The sequence below is a fragment of the Glossina fuscipes genome, unplaced genomic scaffold (assembly GCF_014805625.2).
Source record: "Glossina fuscipes isolate IAEA_lab_2018 unplaced genomic scaffold, Yale_Gfus_2 116, whole genome shotgun sequence".
In the NCBI taxonomy this organism is placed as follows: domain Eukaryota; kingdom Metazoa; phylum Arthropoda; class Insecta; order Diptera; family Glossinidae; genus Glossina; species Glossina fuscipes.
The window spans coordinates 1,544,574-1,568,668 of NW_023998459.1; the positions used below are offsets into that span (position 1 = coordinate 1,544,574).

Consider the following 24,095-nt stretch of genomic DNA (forward strand, 5'->3'; position numbering starts at 1 on the left):
GTGTCAACGTAACAGAGAAGTTTTGCACAAATTTGGTTGATAAATTTTTATGTTCAGGATTTGTTTTCGTGATTTTTTTGTCCGTTCTGCATAATCCACAACTGGCTTATTGATTGGACATGGAGTGTTTATATACACCTTGTCGGGCGAAATCTGGCCCAGATTCTGATAGATTCGTTTCTTGTTGGTTCTGCGAGCGCTTTGGTCATGCAAAGTGTGCCGGTATTCTCGGCCGTGCTGCTGACGCAGTCGCTGACCCGTCTAAAGGCTTAAGATGGTCATGTCCTGTCTGTAGGCAGCGGGACATTGATTTTTATAAACTTTCCACGGAGACCCGTTATGGTTTCTCGGAATTGAGTAGAAATCTCGGCTCCTTGTGGGAAAAGTTTGAGCTCATTAAGTCTAGGTTTGATGAGTGTCGTTTTATTGGATACTCATCTTCTACTCGTAGCGTAGCGTGTGGGACGTAACCTCTGGCTTTCTCCAAATCTGATTCGTTGGTACAAGTTACCGCTCTCTCTAACTCTAAAATGAACAATAATGTTTCCGATATTGCTGAGTCGGTTGGTAGCAAAACAGTTACAAACCAGCCGGCAAGTCCTTCTGTTTTAAGCTACGCTGAAGTGGCAAGGGCCCAGAGCCCCCACTCACTCTAATCAAGCGCCATCGCCTAAAAGTAATGAAGAGAAAAATAAATCATCCTCTCCTCCTGGCTGTTCGCGTGTGAATATTGGTCACCAGACTGGGCAAGTCTCACAAACTGCAGGTACAAGGGCGATAGCCCCATCTATATTGTCCTCAACTCGAAACTCTCCTACCGTGAACACCCTCCTGTTCCAAGTAATGACATTTGCTTGACTGCAGTTCCTCCCAGAAAAGCAATATTTGTGTCAAGACTGGCCCCTGAAACTTCGGTGGATAACATAAAAAGTTATCTGGCGACGAAAGTCCCCTCAGTCAACTTAAAGCGTGTTAGCATCTTCAAAATGGCTCCTTCTCAAGCTAGGGCAATCTCCTCTTTTAAAATATTAGTTCCGACTGAAAACAGTGATATGTTGTTAAACAAATCACTGTGGCCAGTAGGATCCTTAATTAAGGAATTTATCCCTCGAGATCGTCCCCGTAATACCAAGGCAATAGTCTTGTCGCCTTCAAAAAACTAATTGTTTCTTCAGGCCCACTATCTCTCATTTATCAAAATGATAGGGGCCTAAATTCGAAAATTCGTTCCAGTTTTCTAAATTCAGTGAGCACGGAATTTTTCTGTTTGGACTTTACTGAAACTTGGCTAAAAGCCGATCTTCATTCGTCGGAACTTTTTCATACTTCTTTCCAAGTCTTTAGAAATGATCGAGTGAATCGCATTGGTGGTGGTGTATTAATTGCCATATCTGCGTCAGTCCAGTCCAATTTAATTGAATTTCCCACTTCTCCTGCCGTTGAATCTATCGCTATTCGTGCGAATATGCCTGATAAACATCTATTTATAACCTGCTCCTATATTCCCCCAAATTCCGATATCTCCATTTACAGGAAACACGCTGCCCTCATTTGTGAAGTGGCCAAGCGGTCTAGACCCACCGATTTGGTCGTTGCATTGGGTGACTTCAATTTGCCTCAAGTCACTTGGTGTAACACTGATAATTCTGGCTGTTTGGTTCCTACTTCAACGTCTGATAGGGCTGTTGTGTTCTTTAGTGAATTGTTTGATCATAATTTGCGTCAATATAATCGTACCCCTAATTGTAATTATAGACTGCTTGATCTCTGCTTTGCCAATTTTCCCGAGATTTACGTAAGTCGTTGTCCACCTTTTAGTTTACCTGAGGATCCTTATCATCCATCAATATGCATTTCCTTTCATCATATGAATGATGGTTTGTTGAATTGCCTTAATGTGCCAAATCAAACTTTTTTAAATAATTATAATGATTTTCATAAAATCAATATTGTATTACTAAAGCATCGTCTTTCACATTTGACGCTTGATTTCTCAACCGGTAGTATTGAAAGCTTATTTTCATCGTTCTACAATACATTAAATCTAGCTATTGCTGCATCTGTTCCGATCAAGCATTGTCGACCTCGAAGCAGGTGTCCTCCGTGGTTTAATCAGACAATTAAATATCACAAGAATAGAAAAAAACTCGCTATTCAAAAAATATCCGAAAAGTGGCTCTGCGCTCGACTATGTCGCTTACTCGGTGGCGAGGCATAGATTTAACTCCCTCAACCATCATTATTACTGCAGATACCTTCAGTTCATTAAATCCTCTCTGTTTGCTAATCCTAAATTCTTCTTTAAATTTGTTAACTCTAAAAGAAAAATTTCTACATATCCCTCTCATGTTTCTTTTAATGGCTCTGATTCGTCGGATGATTTTGAAATCTCAAATCTATTTGCTGAGTATTTCCGACGTAACTTTTCGATTGCTAATTTCGATTTATCAGCAAACTACCCATATCCTATAACTAACTCGGTTTCAATACCTAACTTGGTTATTTCGGAAGATGACGTTTTTAAGGGTTGAGTTCTCTAAAATACAGTTGTTCGCCTGGATCTGATGGAATTCCATCATGTACTTAAATCTTGCGCTGTCGAATTATGTGGTGTGATCTCAAATATTTTTAACATGTCCTTGTATTCAGGTGTTTTCCCTTCATGTTGGAAAAGTAGTTTTTTTATTCCTATCCACAAGAGTGGAAGTAAACAATTTGTTGAGAACTACAGAGGCATAGCCAAGTTGAGTGTCTTGCACAAGTTGTTCGAGCGTATTGTGACTCAGCATTTGGCCTTTGCCATTAATTTGTATATTTCTCCGCACCAGCACGGCTTTCGGAAAGGGCGATCTACAGTCACCAACTTGTTAGGGTTTACCTGTCATGTTTTCAAGGCTTTTTCTAGTGGCTCTCGCACAGATGTTATTTAAACTGATTTAAGCAAAGCATTTGATATGGTTAACCATAGACTACTTATCTTTAAACTCCAAGCCTCTGGTTTCTCACCCTACTTAGTGAAATGGATAAGCTCTTATCTGCACAATAGATCCTTCAGGGTTTTGTTTAACTTCATCACCTCGGATGAATTCCCCGTTACGTCTGGCGTACCTCAAGGAAGTCCCTTAGGTCCCATTTTATTACATTAACTATCTCCCATCGGTGGTTAATTCCAGCCAGATCTTAATGTATGCTGATGATGTGAAGCTGTTTTCTTCCTTCTCTGTTGAATTGCGATCACATCAGATTCAAGGTGATTTGGATAATTTTGTTGCATGGTGCTCTTTGAATTTGCTGAAACTAAATCTGAGTAAATGTAAGAAGCTTTCATTCTCAAGAAGAAAGTCATTCATTACTCAGTATTTCATAGATTCGCATAAGTTGGAGGATGTCGATTCGATCACAGATTTAGGCGTTCTATTTGACCATAGGTTACGTTTTAACTTGCATATTGAGCTCTCGATTAGCAAAGCTAGGTCCGTGCTTGGTTTTATAAAAAGGTGGTCCAAAGAGCTTGATGATCCCTACATTACGAAAAGGCTGTACATGTGTTTGGTTAGGCCCATACTCGAGTATGCCTCAGTTGTGTGGTCTCCTTCACATAGGTGCTACGTAGATTCAATCGAATCTGTTCAAAAGCAATTCTTGCTGTTTGCCCTTAGAAATTTGGGTTGGGATCCGATTGCTTCTCTTCCTCCGTATGAAAATAGCTTGCTTCTGCTGTCCCTACCGTCTCTTGAGAAACGTAGATTTGTTCTTGGCGTTTCCTTTCTAATTAAAGTAATAAATGGTGCCATTGACTCGCCTTCATTACTTGGTGAAATAAGCTTTAATGTCCCTAACCGCTCCTCCAGGCACTTTATCTTGGTTAAGCTTAGTCGGTGTAAGTTTAATTATGAGCTGTTCAATCCGCTCAGAGTCGTTTGCAAGAACCTAAATGACGTCTACCACTTATTCTCGTTATCGGACTCTTTAAAGTCCGTTAAAGCAACATTGCTTAATACGCGCGATTTACCTATGCCGTATTGAAATTAGCTTTTATCCTATTATTATTATTATGTTAATTTTAGACTAATGAATTGAATTCTTATACTAAAAAAAGAGCATTGAGCACTAGCAACACAGGCTATCGGCTTTTATCCTAAAAAATCGTTACGTTTCGAAAATGAATTATTGACAATTTATTATCGGTTGCCAGGCTTATGCATGTTTGCGATGGTTTAGGGGTTCATTTGCAATTTGGTCCTGTACCGGTTGTAAGTGGGTCCCTATGCTGATAGTGTACATGCTTTTTTTTCTTTTTCTTTTTTTTCTTCTTATTTGTTTTATTATACTTATACTAAATTTTATTTTAATTGATATAAGTTTTGCATTAAGAGCCAATTGAACTCGACTGTTATTTGTTTAGTTGAGTTTCTAGTATAAGTAGAATAAATAAATAAATAAATAAATAAATAAAAAACAAAATTGAGATTAAATAATGGAAGTTCGTCTTATAATATATTGAAAAGGTTTTGAGAATTTTCAACTTCCTTTTCTCTTTTTTCTTGCATAAGTTAACACGGCTTGCTGTTGTTATTGAAGTTATTGTTGCAGTTCGTGCTGTTGATGTTAGAGTCAAAATGTAACAGCGGTTGGGCTTTCCCTGTCCACAATTCGTACTTATTCAGCGACGACGTTGTTGTTGTCGATACTGATAATTAGAAAAGCTCTTTCGCTATTCCTCTGTCACTTTGCAATAACAGATGAGCGGGCGTTAGATAATCTTTTCCAGATTTTGAAGCTGTCAATGAATTGGTGCTGCCCAAGACTCTTTCTTTATCGCGCACTGAACTTAATGCAACCTTTTCGTTTATACGTTACTCTTTGGTATTTGATATTTATTATTGTTTTTATTTATTTTATTTTTCAGATTTTGTTCATTATCATTTATTTTCGTTATTATATAGAAATAAACGTAAACATTCTTTTGCGTCGTCTCCGTCGTGCGAGTTCGATCAGAATGGTGCCTGTCCTTGCTTCGTTAGCTTTTCAGACAGAAGTAAGCACTTTTTAAAAATAACTGTTTTGGTTTGTTTTTATCTTCTTCCTTTTAGGTTGGAGTCAGGCAGAAAAGATAGAAATTACGACTGGAAAAGTGAACCAATAATCCAAACACTTTTGTTTAAAAAAACAATGTTGCGTGCTTCTGCTCTGAACAATTTGTCTCGTTTGCAATACCAATCTGCGTGCAGAAACTTCCCATGTTTTAACCAAATTGGAAGTCGATATCTACATTTTTGCGACCAGGAGAGTGCCCACAACACACAGACACACAGATGGACAGACATGGCTAAATTAACTCAGAATTTCACGCTAATCAAGAATATATATACTTTAAAGGGTTTCTGAAGCTTCCTTTTGCTTCCTTTTGAAGCTTATGTTGAACTGCTGAACTACTGTTTTGAAATTCGCTTTTATAAGATACAGTCCGTATCACTAGATCGCAGATATTTGATCAAGAGAAATACACTTCAAAGTTCTTTTATTTACAATTATATTTCTTTTAATGTAGGATTATTTACAAATTATTTTTGTCAATACTTTCGACTGCTTAACTCAAATATCCTTTTTCTACTCTGTTGTCTTTCATAAATATTCTATTTATATACATTTTTACCATCATATTACTAGCACCTAATTTTATGACTTGATTTTTAATTTGTTATCCTGCTTTTGTTGGGCACCGTGTTCATCGGCCTGCAGCTGCATGAGGCGCCTGCGAATATGCACTTTGCTTTTACCTGTCTGTTTTTCCGCTAGTCGCTTTCATCGATCTGCAGCTGCATAACGCCTTGCGAATGTACATTTGGTTGTAGAAAATGACTAGATTTGGGATTTCCGTAACAATACATTATGGGAAGCATACACCAATGGTGGGTATAATAAAAATCGATTTGTTGATCTATAAAAATTAGATGTATACCTGTCATATTTATAAATGAATGTATAATAAATTGATTAAAGAGAGGGAGGTTTTTATTCTTATAATAAAGCTGAGAGCTCTAGCGCTCCATATGCAAGTGAATTATTAGGCTTATTAGAGATCGCTCAAAATCCGAAGCGCTTTTATTTACAACATAATGAAGAGGATCTAATGTGGAATATTAGTTAAATAAAAATTAATCTCTCGCAAAAAACTGACGAACATAAGAGGAACCACAACCTCATAACACAGAGTTGGCAGTTTGCTAAAACTCCGAGCGAAGTATTATAGTATTATAGCCCCAGCTTAATTCTTTATTTACTCTCATGCATTATTTTCATTTGCGTACATTTTTTTATTTGTGCTTCAACGCTGATACCTTACCGGAAATGTTTAATTACTATAATTTTCAATTTTTGTATCATATCCTAAAATTTTGCTATACACATTTTTTTGTCATAAGAGGAAAATAGAAACACGGATCTTCGCATCCATCTTTGTAGTGTGCTATACAAAAATTATGGTCCGAAGAAGACTATAAGTAGGGCAGAGTGCAGAATAGCTTAGAGTTCGATCGGGAAGAAAGTTCCCGTGCCATAAGGGCGTGCATTTATTGAAAGAGAAAAGTCTGTCGAGTGTTTGCTGAAAAACGAAATGTCCGTTATCTCCAAGCTAGCTTGACAGTGACTGTTAGATTTATATAATTTTAATACATTTTCAGAGTAATTTTTAATAGTTTTTAAGATGCTCTTTTTACAGTACGCCTCAACTTCATTATCACACCACTCGAATCTATGGACACCAAACGTAAACTGTCCTCGACACCAAACCAAAAACCAGCCCCCTCAATTTTGCTAATACATTTTTACTCTGCTTTCCTATATTATGTCTAAAGAGAAACACAAAGCTCATTGCTGCAAAATCGACTGCACACATAGCCTGCGTGTGCTGCTAGAGCTAAATCATATGGTTGTTTGGCATCAATTTTAATGGAATGCAAAGCAAATAAGGAAACATCTGCTTGAAAAATTAATTTTTTGAAATTTTTTCCTTAGAGAATTAGATAGCAATATATTTGAATTTAATATATAAGTTAACGATAATTTTTTCTACATCTCTTTTATAATGCTTTTCGTTTTCTGGTCTCACGCCTATCACAATGTTACTTTATTGCAATTTCATCTACAAATACCAGACTCTTGAAATTACCATTCCCGGTAATAAATATTATCTCCTTCTTGTATGAATACGATAGCTATTGTTACTGTCGCGATGTCCTGACAATCTGCTTATATAGCACTTTCCATGGGAAACAACGTCTTCATGCCAAAATTCTTGATAGTTACAAGCATTAAAATATCTGTTAAGCCTGCTGTTTCGCGTGGGAAAATAAGTCTAATTAATAAGCAATTTATGTAATAGTCGTTTACTTTTGAGCAAAATTTATCATTCATAAAATAGCAGCTGCAAGTACTCAAACAATAAATATTTCGTTTTATTTAACTGGCGCCCAACGCAAAAGGGCGAAAGGACTAAAGTAGTTCGCTTGGAAAAAAATCCCTAAACAGGACGCAAACCAAGTTAAAAATCCACTAAACTAGCTAAAAAGAAACAAAAATCACTCACGTAGTAAAACTTAAAATATTGAAAAATGCTGAAGTAGTGAATATTCGAAATATCGAAAACAACGACGAAGTGAAAGCTTCGCTAGTTCACCGAGCTTATGAAAATTCGAAAAAGCAACAGAGCAGTAGAAAATTAGAAAACTTTGATGCGGTGAAAAGAAATCCAAAAAAAAAAAGATTAAAGTAATGAAAATTAACAACCCACTAGAGTAGCTAAAAAAGAAAATCACTCTAGTAGGGACAATTCAAAGCATTGAAAAATTCTGAAGTAGTGAATATATGAAATACCGATAAACACCACGAAACGAAAGCCAACAACTTACGGGGCAGCCTGCAATCTCATGGTAATTTTCAACGGTTCCTGAATTTGTTTAAAATAAAGAAAATATTACCGTCAGTATATGTCTTGCTAACTTCGAAAACGGCAGACTCCTCAAAATAAGCGTTTCGACCTGTGCTAGAACAGGATGGCAGACCAATAACATTTATATCCAGGAGTCTGAACAAGGCGGAAGAACATTTTGCCACAAATGAGAAGGAGATGTTTGTTATCGTATGGGCACTTAAAGTCTGGAAAAAATCCAAGATTTATATTTCAGAAGGTTTCACAAGTACAAGACGCTCTATACCAGGCACATGGTCAGTGACATTAGCGCAGAGTTAGAGCAGGAAGTGGAAATACTAAAAAGGGTACACAGAAGTGTAGAGAAGAATAAAGCCCAACTGGTTACTAGATGCTATTTTCCTCAAATGGCAGAGAGAATAGCAAAGATAACAACAAAATTGTGGAAAAAGAGAACAAATATGACCGTCACCCTAATAATATCTTCAAATAAGAGGCACTGATTCCACAGCACCCAGGACAGATCGACATTTGTATTACAGAAAGAAAGTCTATTTTAACAGCAATAGATATGTTAACTAAATATGCCCAGGCAAAAATAATGACATCAAGAGCTGCCGAGTACATCAAACAACTTTTAAAAGAAATATTCATGAAATTCGGTATGCCCGAAAGTGTTGTTGTGGATAACAAAGGATTATTCAACCCTAAAGCAGTCATGTTCGTGATGAAAAGCCACTTGAACCGTTAAATTTAGCGCTACTTTAGTACTTTCCATCCTCTCCACCCATTCCTAATCCATCAACCTAAACAGATGGAAATACAGTTAGACTACCTGGAACAACAAACAAAACAAAAGATCTCAAAATTTGTTGGGAAAGCTTGGAAATGGATTGCCGGAAATCCGGACCATAATGACTTCATGATATTGGCATAAAAAATAAAAAAAGGATTACAAAACAACAATAGACAAGTAGTTATGAATATAATTATTAGATTATTATCATTAAAGAAAATTAGCGAATTAATAATAAGAACTAATGAGATTCTGAGATCTGTTAAAAGCCAAGACGAGAAAGATAGATAACTAAATTGAAATATAAGCTAAATATTCCAAAGGATGAAATCGTTAACCTTCAATATGCCATATATTGGGCAAAAGTAGGAGTCGTAAACTCCTTTATTCTACCCAGTAACGAAATGAATGTGGTCTTTACGAAACCACAAATGTAACTTCCTCGAATATAAGAGAATCTTTCGAGTTTAGCGAATTCAAAACAGCTACTAATCAACTCCTTCTTTTATGTCATAACTATCCCTACAGACGATAAAGAGCCAAGTGAACAACTTACAGTAAAACCAGTAACACCTAAAAACTTTGTCAATAAAATCAAACATAATGTGTTACTTGTGTGTAAGAAAAACATATTCGGCATTAAAAATAAACTCAAAAATGTTAACAAAATTGCAATTCATAAAAATGACATATTGTGGACATAAGCAAGTCTCAATGTCCTCCGAATTGTACCCTAGTAAGCTTCTTCCATGTGAACACTGTACTAGCTGGTACCCTACTACTGAACCAACTCAATGGCACGGTCCTCTTAGGCGAGAACCTTATAATTTAACCGGTATTTACCTTATCAAATTCGGCAATGAAACGGACATGGCAAATCTTTCTCACTTTCGGAAACCATCCTTTCCATTTCCCAACCCGCGGTGGTACAACCACGATTTGAATATCCTCTTATCGAGGAAACTCTCACTCTGGAATTGATCAGAGAAATGCACTTGAACAACACCAAGCCAATTGCGCTTTTAAATATTGAAAGTAAATTGAATGATATTATTTGCTACATATTAGCGCTTTTCACTGTAAGCATCATACTCTGCCTTTTCTTAAAGATATTGAAAAAGTTCCAAAAAGTAGATATCCCTAAGGATATTAACGTTGATATTCCACTACCTGTCCAATGGAATCATTTTGGATCGAAGACGATAGCGCTTTTCACTGTAAACATCATACTCTGCCTTTTCTTAAAGATCTTGAAAAAGTTCCAAAAAGCAGATATCCCTAATGATATTAACGTTGGTATTCCACTACCATTGGACAGAATCATTTTGGATCGAAGACGATTGATGGCAATCACTCTTTTAAAAATACCAGAAGCTTGACATTACCATTCCCAGTAATATATATTATCTCTTTTTAGTATGAACACGAGAACTATTGTTATTGCCGCGACGTCCCGATTATTTTTTTGGACAGCCCTTTCCATGAGAGACAACGCCTTCATGCTAAAATTCTTGATCATCATATGCATTCAGATACCTGTTAAGAATGCTGCTTCTCGTGGGAAAATAAATGAAATTTTTAAAATAATAATAAATATTTTGTTTTATTTAACCTTTATAATCGTATTGTGCTTGAAACCTGAATACCCGTGCGATTTGGTTTTGTTTTCAGTAATGCATCATTTTTTTGCTTGTCAGAAACAATGCAAGCAGAAATTATACAAATGTTCCGAAAATATAGGTTCACGTGCAACGCTATGCAAGCTACACCTTTAAGTGCATTTAAATACAGACAATCAATTTTATATTAACAGATTGTGAGCCAAGCACAACATATAATGCAAGCATCGATTACATAAAGCAAAACCTAGCGCTATAATATGCTGACGGACTTCGGACTTTTGCTCTTTTTATAATTCTTTTTTTTATGTTGGTTATTAAAATTTCCACCCAACGAGAAGAATTATAGAGATGAGAAGTTTGGCTATGTCCCGCTATGTTATAGGTGACAACCCCTTTACGACGGTCAAATGGTAAACACAAATTATCCATTAATACACGCAGACTTTACAACGAAGCAGTTAAAGACGCTGACTATTTCAAACCAACTTTCACCGCTGCCAGTACACGCGTATTTACGCTGTCTTTATCTGACAAAACTTCGACAGTAATTCGAAATCTTGCCTGTGGCTCCTAGCCGATGTTTTGGACTTTTATGCGCATTTCCAGAATGTATGGCAAGCGTTGTATGGCTATGACATATATATGTCTAGCAAGCCAAACCTTCAATTTAATTAATTCTGAGCATTACATAGTAATAAATTTACCACCCTGGACTAGCTTCTGAAAACGTCGGACATGTTGTTAATAGTTTACGATTGAGGTGTAAGCATATGTCTGCTTGAAAGCATTCGGGAAAACCTTTTAATACCGAATTCACATCTATGCCGTTCGTATAGGTCAAAGCATGTTGAAAATACTCCTCTAAACGTTGTCTCAAAGGGTTGGGTATCTTTTAGTTACAAATAATAACAATAACAATCAATTAATAAGGGAACGTTTAAAGGAGCTTTTCGACACACCAACCTGATGGAATTCTACGAATTCTCGAACCCTTAAAAAGAAAACATATAAAAACGATATCTATTGGGAATACGCTTTGTCACTTTGATTAGATGGAGAAAAGAAAAGCATAAAACCTTAAATTCTACATTGTGATTCTTTCCACAAAGTAAGTTCTACATTGTTATTCTTTCCAAATTAAGTTCTATATTGTGATTGCTTCCACAAATTAAGATCTACATTGTGATTCTTTCCACAAGTTAAGTTCTACATTGTGATCGTGTTTGCTTACAGTAATGAAATTGCTCAGTTTTTGCAAATATTGCCGGCGTGAGCTTTAACTATTGGTAAAAAATTGCTCATCACTGTTATGGTTATATCCGACACAGGATTCGCTGTAAAAATAAAAGGTCAATACTCTGTTTATACATTCAGTCTATGACTTCTCAATGGCGGGGCGATTGGTTTCTAATTGGATTATGTGAGCATACGTGGTGAGACCTGTAGTCCTGGTTCTTCAGCTTAAAACACAACTGAAATGTTTGTGGCAGGTTTGCGGTTTCCTAGTAAACGTAGAAGGCTTCCTCTGAGTCCACGGCTAAAGCTATACAAAACTTTGTCCCTGTATGTTTGCGTTATAAGATTCATGGCATCTGTAGTGACATCTATACAGGCCAATTTATTCATTATTGTAGAGAGTTGGGAATGTATTACTTGGAAGAACTTTATCATCTGATAATCTAATGCACCGAAGTCTCTTTTGTGTACATAATGACGAGTGAGGCAACGCGATATCCAGTAAAAGGCGAATTGTCAAATTTGAGTGCGGCGTGTGCTGCAAATAGTCCTCACTACATTAACAATACCGCATGCGTTGGTGTTCTTTCACTTTGTTCATACAGTCTTAGGACGCGGCCGCCACGTTTTTTACAAAAACTGAACTATGACGGAAGTGCCTTAACTTCTGACACTTTGCCTGAGTCCGTAAAGTTTCCTGAATATCGTGTAGTGTGATCGCCTACCGTTATATGTATCCACTTTGAAGTGCGACAGAATTATGCAAATTCAGCATAATTCATTTGCTAAAACAAAAATAAAAATGGTGTCGCACTTCACCGCTCCATTTAAAACTATTATTATTTCGATGATGTTAGCATAATTTAGTGTAATAATTTGTGTATAAATAGTCAGGTAAGAATTGAATAAAGTCAATTGTCTAAAAGCAATTCAAGAAGCGTATCAATCCGCTAGTATAATAAAAGGCGTTCCACCCGCATAATACCATAGATAGGGATTGCTTCATGCCGATCTCTAAAGAAGCAAATTGACTTGTCGTTCTGAAGCCGAACAGTTTAGGAAATATTCTACAACTCCAAATTGATCACATTTGGGAAAGATTCATAGGGAATCTTCCCATAAATGAGATATTATACACTTTCATCGAAATCAAAATTATTATAATCGTATATTTATTCCCTGATCTATGCCTGACTTAGACGAGTTGGGGTTAAGACTGTCCTTTGTCAATTGACTACAATATCGCTACTGCGGCTTTTATTATAGTGATGAGTTCTTTGCGGATGGGCTATTCTGAAAAAGATTGGATGTGACATTAAGGATTACTGGTATAACTATGTTTTTTTAATTAAGCATTAATTAACTTAGAAATAGTCTTACGATTTTATTTAATATATTTATCTACCATAAATTTTGTATAAAGTAGGTATTATAAATAAAGTAGGATAATGATGACCAGAGGCAATATGTAGACATGTATATAGAAAACCCGCAATAAAAAATGAGTTTCTAAAAAAAGGAAATCTGAGAAAAATGTTCAAATGAAGTTACCAAAAGTAAACGTCCAAGCACAGAAAAACCCAATTGGTTAAGCAAAGGTGCGTACAATCGCACACAAATATTTCTATCGTAGAGCGTATGCACTCACGCCCAAAACTTTTCAATGCATTACACTATCGTACATGCATATTCATAGTGCGTACGCTCATGCGTACTTGTTGTACAAATTTCAGTTTCAGTTTTTTTTACTCTCTCTTTCCCTTTCTCATAGCGGTGGTTTGCATGACGGATTCGGTATTGCGACATGCTGAATTTGTTAAGCAAATGTTACCGGCGAAATGTTCCATCTTAACAGGTGCTTGCAAAAATGTTGATAATTTTTTGCACTAGGAAAAAGCATTTGTTGTGGAAAAGTGGTACAATATATATTATTAAAAACGGTTTTGCTTGTTTTCTGCTACATTTTACCATATTCTGACAATATAGCGGTATCATGGCGGAAGAACTTATATTGGTTTGGCAGCGATCCATCCACCAACTAATTTTCGCATTCCTTTTTTCTTTTCGGGCCCGCGTGCCAGCCAAGCCCTACTGCACCAATCTGAAAATGTGCAAATCAGCGGGTAACACATCTGGTAAGTGCGCTGGGTGTGTCAGAACTTCCCATTCGAGCTGCAACAGCGTATCGTGGACAACTCTTACAACGAGAGGAAAAAATAGCATTTTCAGTCAATTCATGTCGCCTCTTTTTTTTGGAAGAAGAAAATTATTTACTTACAAATAAATTTCAATAAATTAACAATCAAATTCAAAGTAATATAAGGTATATAAGGAGATGTAAGGAAAAGGAAAAAAATAACTACAGACAATTAAATGACCATGCATGTAAAAATAAAAAAATGTATAAAGAAAAGAGAAAAAAATAAGCATGCACGCAGCTAGCACACCCACAACCGGTACAGAAGTAAACGAACTCCTAAACCATTGCAAACATGCAAAAGCTTCGCAATCGATAACAGTAACATAGCAGTGAATTTTCGAATCGTAATGAGGTGTTACGGTTGCAAGTCACTTTAAATACGACATAGACAAATTGCGCGTATTAAGCAAGGCTTTTTTGATAGACTTTAGAGAATCCGATAATGATATTAAGCGATAGCTATTAAACGTAAACAGCTCCTAATTATGTTTACATTGGCTTAGTATAATGAAAATAAAGTGCCTAAAGAAACGGTTAGGGACATTAAAGTTTATCTCACAAAATACTGCGGGCGAATCAATGGTGTCATTAATTAACTTAATTAAGCAGGAAACACCAACAATAAATCTACCTATTTCCATAAGGAAGCAAAGAGTCACGCCGGTTCCAAATGAAATTCCTAATGGCAAACAGCAGGATTTTGCTTTTGAACTGATTCAATTGAATCTACATAACACTTAATGAAATCAAGCGCGGTCAAAATTAAAAGATAATCTTTGGTCGAATAGAATCCCTAAATCAATGGAAGAATGTACGTTTTCCAAGTTGTATGAATCGATGAAATATTCAGTATTGAATGATAGAGGAAGTTTCTTGCATTTTTTAAAATTTGATTTCATAAAATTAAACAATGCAATTTGAAGCTGGTGTGATAATGGTTCCAGGAAGAAGGACGAACACTGTTGAACATCGTCAACGCATTTAATCACCAAAGGGAGATCATCAAAGTGCAGAATAAATAAAAGTTCATAAGTGGCTGCCTTGAGAAGGAGAAGTTATTGAAAATTCATCCAAGATTATGAAGTTAAATAGAGGTTAAGTGAAGAGTGAAGACAGCGGCATAGACTCTGAAGACCAATAATTTATGGTTAACTAAGTCAAACGCTTTACTAAAATCAGAATATACGACATCCGTGCGAGAGCCAGTAGAAAAAGCCTTGAAAATATAACAAGTAAACTCTAAGAGATTCGTGGCAGTAAATCTTCCTTTCCGAAAGCCATGCTGAAATGGAAAAATATAATGTTTGACTGCAAAAGCTAAATGCTAAGTGACAATTCGTTAAAAAAAATTAAGCTAAAACACGAGATTGTTTGATTGGAATAGACTCAGAAATAGCTAGGTTTAATATCTTACAGTAAGAAGACAGTGAGGTTGCAATATTTCCTTCACAGAAATCAAGCATAATGTATGAAAGATAAGATTTAGGCAATAAAATATTAGTTTCATTAAAATCTTAACGTTTATTGGAGGAAATTGGATTTGGCACATTGCCTGGATGACACGGTTCCTCAGGTAAACTAAGAGGTAGATTGCAATTTACAACTATCTCCACTAAGTTGGCAAAGCAAAGATCTACCAGTCTGCCATTACAATTAGAAAAACACAATAGTTCTATCAGATGTTAAAGTGGGGATCATATAGCCAGAGTTATCTCTATAACGCCCAGTGACTTGTGCCAAATTGAACCACCAGTGCGATCAAATCGGCTATTTTTGCAAACCTGAAAAGAATTGTGAAAAAGTCGCGACGAATGTCAATGAGGCTTCGATCAAGTCTCGGTGAAAGCCAAACAGGAAAACTCTGTGCTCATTGAATTTAGGAAAGCAGAGGGAGTAGTTGAGTTTAGGCCAAGTGAAAGTTACTGGGCTTGAAGAATCATTTAGTTTTTTGAGAGTGAAAGAGCTAACGAATTAGTACTACGGGGACGAGCCTGATGGATCAACTCCTCAATTAAGGATTTGACTGGCGACAACAGTTTGTTTAGCCAAATTTTCAGTCGGAACAAACACTTTAAAAGACGAAATTGCTCTAAGTTGAGATGAAGCCAATTTGAATACACTTACACGCTTCAAATTGACGGATGGGACTCTTGTAATCATACAACTGTTCATATTATTCTCAGACGTATCAGACGCCAGTGTGGACGCGATACTGCTGTCAAGCAAACGTTTCCTGCTACGAATGATAGGATTCACAGGTCCAGAGTTTGAAGTTGTCGAGAATATAAAGGGGATGGCCACACTTGCACGTGCAGCTTGTGCGACTTGCCCAACATGGTGACCAGCAGACAGATCCCAACACCCAGGGAGAGAAGCACGCTAACCTTCGAAACCAAAACCAACAATTGGTACATAGTGGAGGTGTTTTTCGTTATGACAGATCTTTGTGGAACCCGTTCTTAAGGACGTGCACTTTTTCTTAAAACGTCAGTCAAATGGCTGCGGTTTGACAGTTACTACTGTTATTGATAACATACATCATGAGAAACATAAAAGGTCCGTAAAAATTTTCTCGCTATGAAAGCAAATCTATGAAAATTTTAGTCAATTCTCTATATACTTGCTTCAGTTTAATCAATTCTATATATATTTATAGAAAATTTAAACGCTCAGAGCTGTGTAAATTATAACAAGTTTTTGCTTTACATATAAAAGCAATCACGCTAATTACATCATTTAATGCTGCGTTAATTCCACATCGCAATATTTTTAATCAATAATTCGCTATTAATATTTTTGTATGACGAATTCCTTTATTTTTATTAATTCGTTAAATTTCTATTAACTTCGTTTATTTTAGGTTACACCAGGTTGCGGTCTATGCCAAGATTCTTTACCTCCTGATGGTAAGCGTTCAAACTAATCATAGATATATTATAGGTATGAAATTTGCTGTGCATTTGCTGTGTTCTTCCTTTTCTTATAAAGAAAGTACCTAAAATATTTTGAATGAGTATACCACTGGAGATAATGGATGAACAACCTAAATGAATCGACAAAGCTTTCTTAAAATAATGTTTCTTTGTGCAAAATCGAACACATTTGCCATAAGTAGATCTTTATTGGAATATTTGTGTTTACGCTTATTTAAAAATTGGTACATAAGCAGAGATAAAAAGAACATTTAAGAATTGTTGAAAAATTATGTTTAATGTTTCTATTTCCAATAACAATAAAATATAACAAATGTGGGTTCAGTTTATAGCCGTCGATGGCGAATGAACTCGACGCGCCGACTAGCGTATTTGTAGATATCGACAATCAATGTATACAATTTCTGTCAGTATGAAACTTCATTCGACGATGAATTTGGGCCGAAACGCATGTCCAAAAAGGAAATAGAGCAAAATATTATTCAGAATTTCCAAAATGGTGAGAATAGCCATTAACTACAATGTTTCTGATATCATAAAATAATAATGTTATCAGAAATAAATTTAGAAAACACATACAGTGAGTCTCATTAATATTGTGCTCGACAAGTAAACGACAAAAAGCAGACGCTTATTAAACCATGTGCGAAAATACTTAATGCCTTCCGTCCAAGATCTGAAAAACAGATTATAGGAGGAATGGAGTAAGATCCCTGTTGCCCACACAAAAAAAATTATGCAAAATGTGTCAAAACGATTAAATGACGTTATTAAGCGAAAAAGATACCTCTTCAAATATTAATTTTTAATAATATATTATTTTTTTTGTTGGCGTCCTTCCTGATATGAAAAAAACCCAATATTAATGACGCTATGTTTATGAAGTTGCACTGCACTATCTGCTCCAATAATGTTTTGCTTGTTTTTTTCTTTTATAATTTAATATGTATTCCCTAGTAATACAAAATAGTAAAAAAAAATTTTGTGTTTGAACAGTGAACTAGGTTTAACAAACGTCTACTTTGTCGAGTAAAAAAACACAATGGGACTCCCTTTATATCCTAAATATAATAAAGTGCAACACAGTTGTAAAATGAAGAGAATAGCGATGGATAAGGATCCTTCATTTTCTCTTATATTATTGTTCAATTTGGAGCTCTGAAGGTTTTATTTCATATATAAGGACGACCATATGGAATGAGAACATTATGCAAACTTACTATCGTGATATGATTTGTATTTTTCTAATAGTTAACTTAAACTTTTAATTGCACTTATTGACTTTAGGCTACGCGTACATAAATTAAACATAAATTATTTGGATTATTGCTTTGCTGATTATATATTCGCATCCCGTTTTTGTTTATTTGCATTTATAGTGTTATTCACCCCCACGACACTACACGTACAACCACAACAGTCGGCGCATACAAGTTCACAAAAAAACACTGCCCAAAAAGGTGGCTGAGTCGAGTGTCCACTCGATATCGTCAGCCATAAATCAGTCCCTCCGTTTTCCAGCGCACATGCGCTGTACATAATTGTATAGGCAAAGCAACTCGGAAATGAGCTCGCAAATGCACTTCTTCTTCCTTTTATCGTTTGTATCGGCTCACATTGCAGGTTTCCAAGTGTTATCGTCACCAAATATTTCGATAAGTATCAGTGAAAATTTTTGCAGTTAAAAAAGTTATATTGGAGAAGTAATATATCTTTGCTTGCTATATATATTTAATACATTTCATAGCACACATTTCAATGCACGGAAGCTAATTGCACCTCGGTGACTTCCCAAAATACAAAACTCATATTTTTTTTTGTATAAATACAATACAGTGCTCAAAACAATTACAATATAAATGCCCATAAAACTCATAATAAAATATTCAAATTTCGCAGGTGCCATGGAAGTCTCTGCGCATAGTTTGGCGCGATTGCCTCTCTAAGAAAAGTTTGTGGGTTGTTACTCATTAGTTATTAAAACTGAAACTTTTTTAAATTTTTTTAAAGGAGCACTTTATATTCCACGTCCGAAAATAAAAAAATTGGCCGCTTCCTCACATAGTTCAACTTCTTACTTTTTTTAATTTTCTACTTATTACGACAGAGAATCTTGAAAATTATTCTGTGCCTTCAACACATGAAGATAATTGGGAAACATTGAACACGCATACTCATTATTACAAAACACCAAAACTTAGTTGGTTTAGTATTCCATTTCTTCTTTTTTGCTCATTACTGTTAGGTTTCAGACAAAAGAGCCTCGTACGTTGTGTAAAATTTTAACCTTAAAAATGGAGATAGACGATTACAGCATGATAAAATGAATGGCTCTGAGTATACAAGATTGGACCCAAGACGAATGCCACGTCCTTAATGGTTCATTTTTCGGATTAGTATACTCTACATGCAATGCTGTCGGGTCAAGATTTATTTGGCTTTATATAAAGCACTTAACATAAACTTCAATATGTGCTCGCTGCAATTTGCTTTGCAAATTAGATTTATTTTACAACTAATCTCTTACAAATAAGTTTCATAAAATCTAAATTGTGTTTGTTTCTATAACATTCCGCTACACAATTCCATATTGATACCAGTACTCTCTAAGTTTCTGCTGATATACCATTTATACGCTACAACCCATATCACAGCGTTGTTTTCAAAATATTTGCGTCATAGGTATGCCGTGGAGAACATCTCTATGTCCGTTTTCCGTTTGTGTTATTATACTAAGATCGTTTTTCTGGACGCAAGCATTGTCGTTAACACCGCGAAACGCTTCTTCACGCATCACTTTCTGTTCGTTAATCGATAGTCAAATCGACAGTCACATCCGGAAAAGGATTGGCGTGCCATGCAGAGCTCGAGTTCATCTTGTCGAAGTTTGAACGAAGAATCTCCACCGACAATGATCTTTTTATAAAATACTTTACCTCGTGCACTGACTTAGTTAAACACGTTATTTCCTAACGAAGATTGTGAAAATTTTTCGAAGTTATCCTAATTTACGAGAAAATTAGGAATTACCTCCAAATACACACAAAAAATATCCTCTAGAAGATTTTTCCTGGATGATACAACTATTACAAAATAATGAAGTGCTTTCGCATCTTTCGCAAATACAATGTATGTTAATACCTTAGCGCTTACGCTCTTAAAAATACACGATTGTATGTACCTGGCTTTTTATAGTGTGACGTCATAGCAGGAAAGATTTAAGAGAAGTTTTACCTACAAAGATAACGAGCTTGAAAGAGCAAGTAATCACATGAGTGCTGTTTAACAAAGCTAACATTGTTATTTGTAACAGCGGCAGCAAAAGCCTGGAAGTGTATACAGCCTTTTACTGTTAACAATTCTTGGGCTATTTTCTATAGTTAATTCAAACGAAGTTTGTGTAATTGGCAGATTTTTATTTGGAACTATTTCTTTCAAGTAAGGTACTGTAATTGCATAAATTGTAAAGTTAAACATTATTTCTTTTTGTGACTGGCTTTGGGAGCCAATATTTTATAAATGAGAAGAAGAGGCAAGGAAACGTTGTTTATTCTTAATGCAATGTGGGAGCGAATTTGATAAACGAAAATAGCAGGGGAATTATCTATATATTCCGTGCTTGCATGTGTTTTGATCATTTCTTACTTAAAAAAGGCATTTGTTGAGATAAGTTTGTAAAATGTATATTAATAAAAATATTTTCCACCATTTCCCACAACTCTTTCCCATCTTACCGGGAACATGGAGATAGCTTCCCATAAAAACGATATTGGGTTGCAGCGATCCAATCATCGACCCGTTTTCGCATTTCTTCAGCATTTCGGAACCGCGTGCCAGCCTGAATTTGTTGAGAATCCCTGAATCTGCTAGTGAGAAGGCGCCATGTTTGATGAACCCACTGGGTACCTCAAAATTTCCCATTCGAAGTGAAAAGTGTATCCTTGACAACTCTTGAAACGTGTAGCCGAGCGTTATCATTTCGCGCTATTGCAGGTGGTTTTTGCAACAATACCTCGTTCAGTTTGTTCAATTGACGTCAGCAGATATCTACAGTCTCAGCTTCAGTCCGTCTTAGCACCTGGCAATACATTACACCTTGCTGATCTCGTGGCAGGCACAGGAAAACTTTGTGGGTATGAATATTTAGATTCGATGTAGATGTGGATGGCTGCCGTAGGATCGCCGTAGTAGATGAACTTTTGATTACCAGTCGCAATACGGAACTTTTTTTGCTTGTCAAGTAATTAAACTGTGATGCTGACTTGGTTCGAAATGGCATCTTCGGTCAATTCATATGGCAGCCATTTTCCCTCTTCTTCCCCTTCGCACAAAAACGTTTAGACACAGTTGACTTGACCGACAAAACCGACAATTGGAAAGGATGAAGCAGCGTCAGTGGGGACGCATTTCGCCCAATTCAATTCAATGTAGAAATTATGTACTTTTGTAAAACTGGTGAAGACTTTATGAATTAATTACGCCACGAATTGAGTCAAACGTAATTTTTGCAAATTTTTTGCTATGTTTAGTTCAATCTCCTTGTTACTAATAATTTCGCCTGCATCTTTATATTTAATGTTAAGAAGCTTGCATTGACTGAAAAATATTGGATTTAAATATTTAAAATAAATTGTTGTTTTGAAATTCTCAACGTTGGCCAATGTCTACACATATGGCAAATTTGTTTACAAATCAAAGAGAGGTATAGCGAATTCAAAAGAAAACATATGAAATTGTTTACAAATCAAAGAGAGATATAGCGGATTCAAAAGAAAACATATGAAAAATTTTTTCCTTCAAGATTTTTACAGAATTTTTTTGAGTGGGCGGATAATCACATTTCTTATGGGATTATTACTATTATTATTTTCAGCTCACTTGCAACAGTGTCACGCGCTATTTCAATCTTTACTTGATTCTCGTCTACAGAATGAAACTTTCCTGGCTCCCGTCTTAAATATGGCAGGTTGGTCCTGGTCAAAATACGTGAAGAATGGGACAAAACTTCTGCCGCTACTAATAATGTAAATAATGAATGTTTTTCTTTTTTAGTAAAACTTCCATGGACAATTATTGGCATAGTATCTCTTCTGACCACATGAGTAGCTTCCCCAGGTATTTTTTGGGTGACTGGTTGCGGCATTTTACTCTTTTCGAGTGTAACCTTTTGGCGCGTTCATCTAACGAAAGCGAGCTGTTTTTTTTTTTTTTGTTTCGTTTGTAATGGCATTTTGACATATCTTCACTCACCTTCCTCCAAAAACTTCAGCTATCATTTATTCCCATACCGATTTCTGGTAATTTCTAAACAATATCAGTTGAGATTATTTGATACTTTATCACCTTCCTTCATTTTGAGAGCCTTCAAACATATATATAAACCAATTCTTTCGGGTTAGACCACATCGTTTCGACACCTTTAATATGTTACGCATCTGTGGCACATATCTTTGTATAGCTCTACTGTGTACCTTTAACGCCCAACATAATGCTCATCAGAGCTGCATGCCCATTTTGACTTATCTTTTTCAGAGGAAGTTGGATCAAGATTTTTTGATCACTTGCTTATATCCGTAGACCGCTAAATCGCCCTTCGTATGCCGTCCATCATAGTTTTAACTTTTCAATCTGAAAAAAGTTAATGATTACACATTACGATAATCACAATTACAAGCAATTAAAAAATGAATCCGCGGAAGACTCATAATCCATTAAGAACGTCTGAATCGTACATTTTATTTGCATAAGACAAAAAAATAAAATTTGTCACAAAGGTGTATATGTTTCACATAATAAGATATTGTAGTTGTTTTTATGTAAAGTATAATTTAAACATCCAAGTCCGCTTTAGTTATGTTTCCAAGAGGCTTCCTTATACCTAATTTACGTTTGTTTTATTATTTTTTGTTTCGAACAATTTGTTCTGCTTTATGACCAATCCATATCTATGCATATCTAAAAGTATAGCCACGAACTACTTTGCGCATTCCAAAATTAAAAAATTCAGCTATAATTTAGTAATAGCTAAAAAAATTACCATAAATATTTTTTTCTTATTATTGTTTTACTCGTGTTGGTATTATAATTATCATTATTATTATGGAGTTTCAGCATTCCTCAGCTTAGGGCGGGAAATTCATCCATCCGAGATGTGTTACAACAAATGGTGGGCTCAGCTGTTTTACAATTTTCTGTTGATACTTTCGTGATTTATTTATAACGTCACTTTGGCAAGACAAGTAATCATGATGGGAGTTATAATAACTTTTTCTATATTATACATGCTTTTCACCTCCTGTGTTTTGTGTGTTGTTGGCAATTTGCTGGTCACAAAAATGAAGCCAAAGACAATTTGGTAGAAACATTCGAAGTCTTTGCAAGCAGATTTGTATTGAAAATGCGCCAAGTTGGTCAGTGCGTAAGCCGGCAGTGAAGCGTAAACTTAACGGAATTTCGTTTTTCTAAACAAAAATGTATGCTGTTTTCTTATTACTCTCAAACTATAAGAGATAGAAGGCTAAAATTTTACTGAAATGAAGATGGCCTACCAAGATAAGTCACATTTTTATGGTCCGTTTCTTCACTAAAAATGTCTTTGCTAAGTTACAATTTATTGCGAAATAAACACCAAACATATAAAATAAATATTAATATTAAATAATATTAGCAAACGTGCACATATAAATCTTACTAAGCCGCTAACTACGAACACAAAACCAAAAATGGGAAGTTATTGCTAGTAAATCTCACGTCAAAATCGTGTTATAACCATTTTCACAGACAATACCCGTCGTGGTCCCGGTGCATCACCTCGAAATTCGCCAAAAACCGGCGTTCTCCCTACACACAAAACACTTAATTAGTTATAAAAAACTTTAACGAATTTTCTCTAGTGCAGATTTTTGATATGTCTTAGCGCGGCTTCTGTTCCTAACTATGTGATAGGTTGTGCTAAAGGATACGGGCTAGATTCGACGATAAGCTTTTCAGCCAAAGGAAGAACTCTACTTCACAGTAACGTGTAAACACTTTTCAAACACTGGGAGCGTATTAGTTTTGAATTGGAGAAGTTGCAAACAAACGCGGATTATGCCATAGAAGAATTCAACACTTTGGATTATCGCACACGGCCTAACCATTGTGACGTACATCTCAATCTAGAATTGATACTAAAACGCGCCACTCGTAGGATCTGTTTGGCAGTATTACGGGAAGAAAGTGTTAGTAGCCATCGGGAAATGATGGCTAGCTTATTAAAGGCGAATTTTGAAGTACACGATGTTACTATGTGTGATTTGCTTGAAGGTAAGTTTTGTAGAAAAAGAGTGCGTATTTTTCACTAACACGTTCCCTTCAGTTAAAACTAGTTTGGATCACT

At 35.7% G+C, this 24,095-nt stretch overlaps 1 protein-coding gene across 9 annotated transcripts in view; it reads left to right on the forward strand.

Moving 5' to 3' along the window:
* LOC119640266 (rho GTPase-activating protein gacF) overlaps window positions 1-24,095 on the forward strand; it is a 461,105-nt gene that overhangs the window by 118,638 nt on the left and 318,372 nt on the right. For 6 of the 9 annotated variants that reach the window (XM_038038162.1, XM_038038163.1, XM_038038167.1 and 3 more), the window contains one exon: window positions 16,645-16,690. The exons of 1 other annotated variant lie outside the window; for it this stretch is intronic. In XM_038038162.1, the coding sequence (XP_037894090.1) occupies window positions 16,645-16,690 (46 nt within the window). Of the gene's footprint in view, window positions 1-4,968; window positions 5,039-16,644; window positions 16,691-24,095 lie in introns of those variants that run through there. 2 more of the 9 variants (XM_038038168.1, XM_038038165.1) reach the window with 2 other exon arrangements.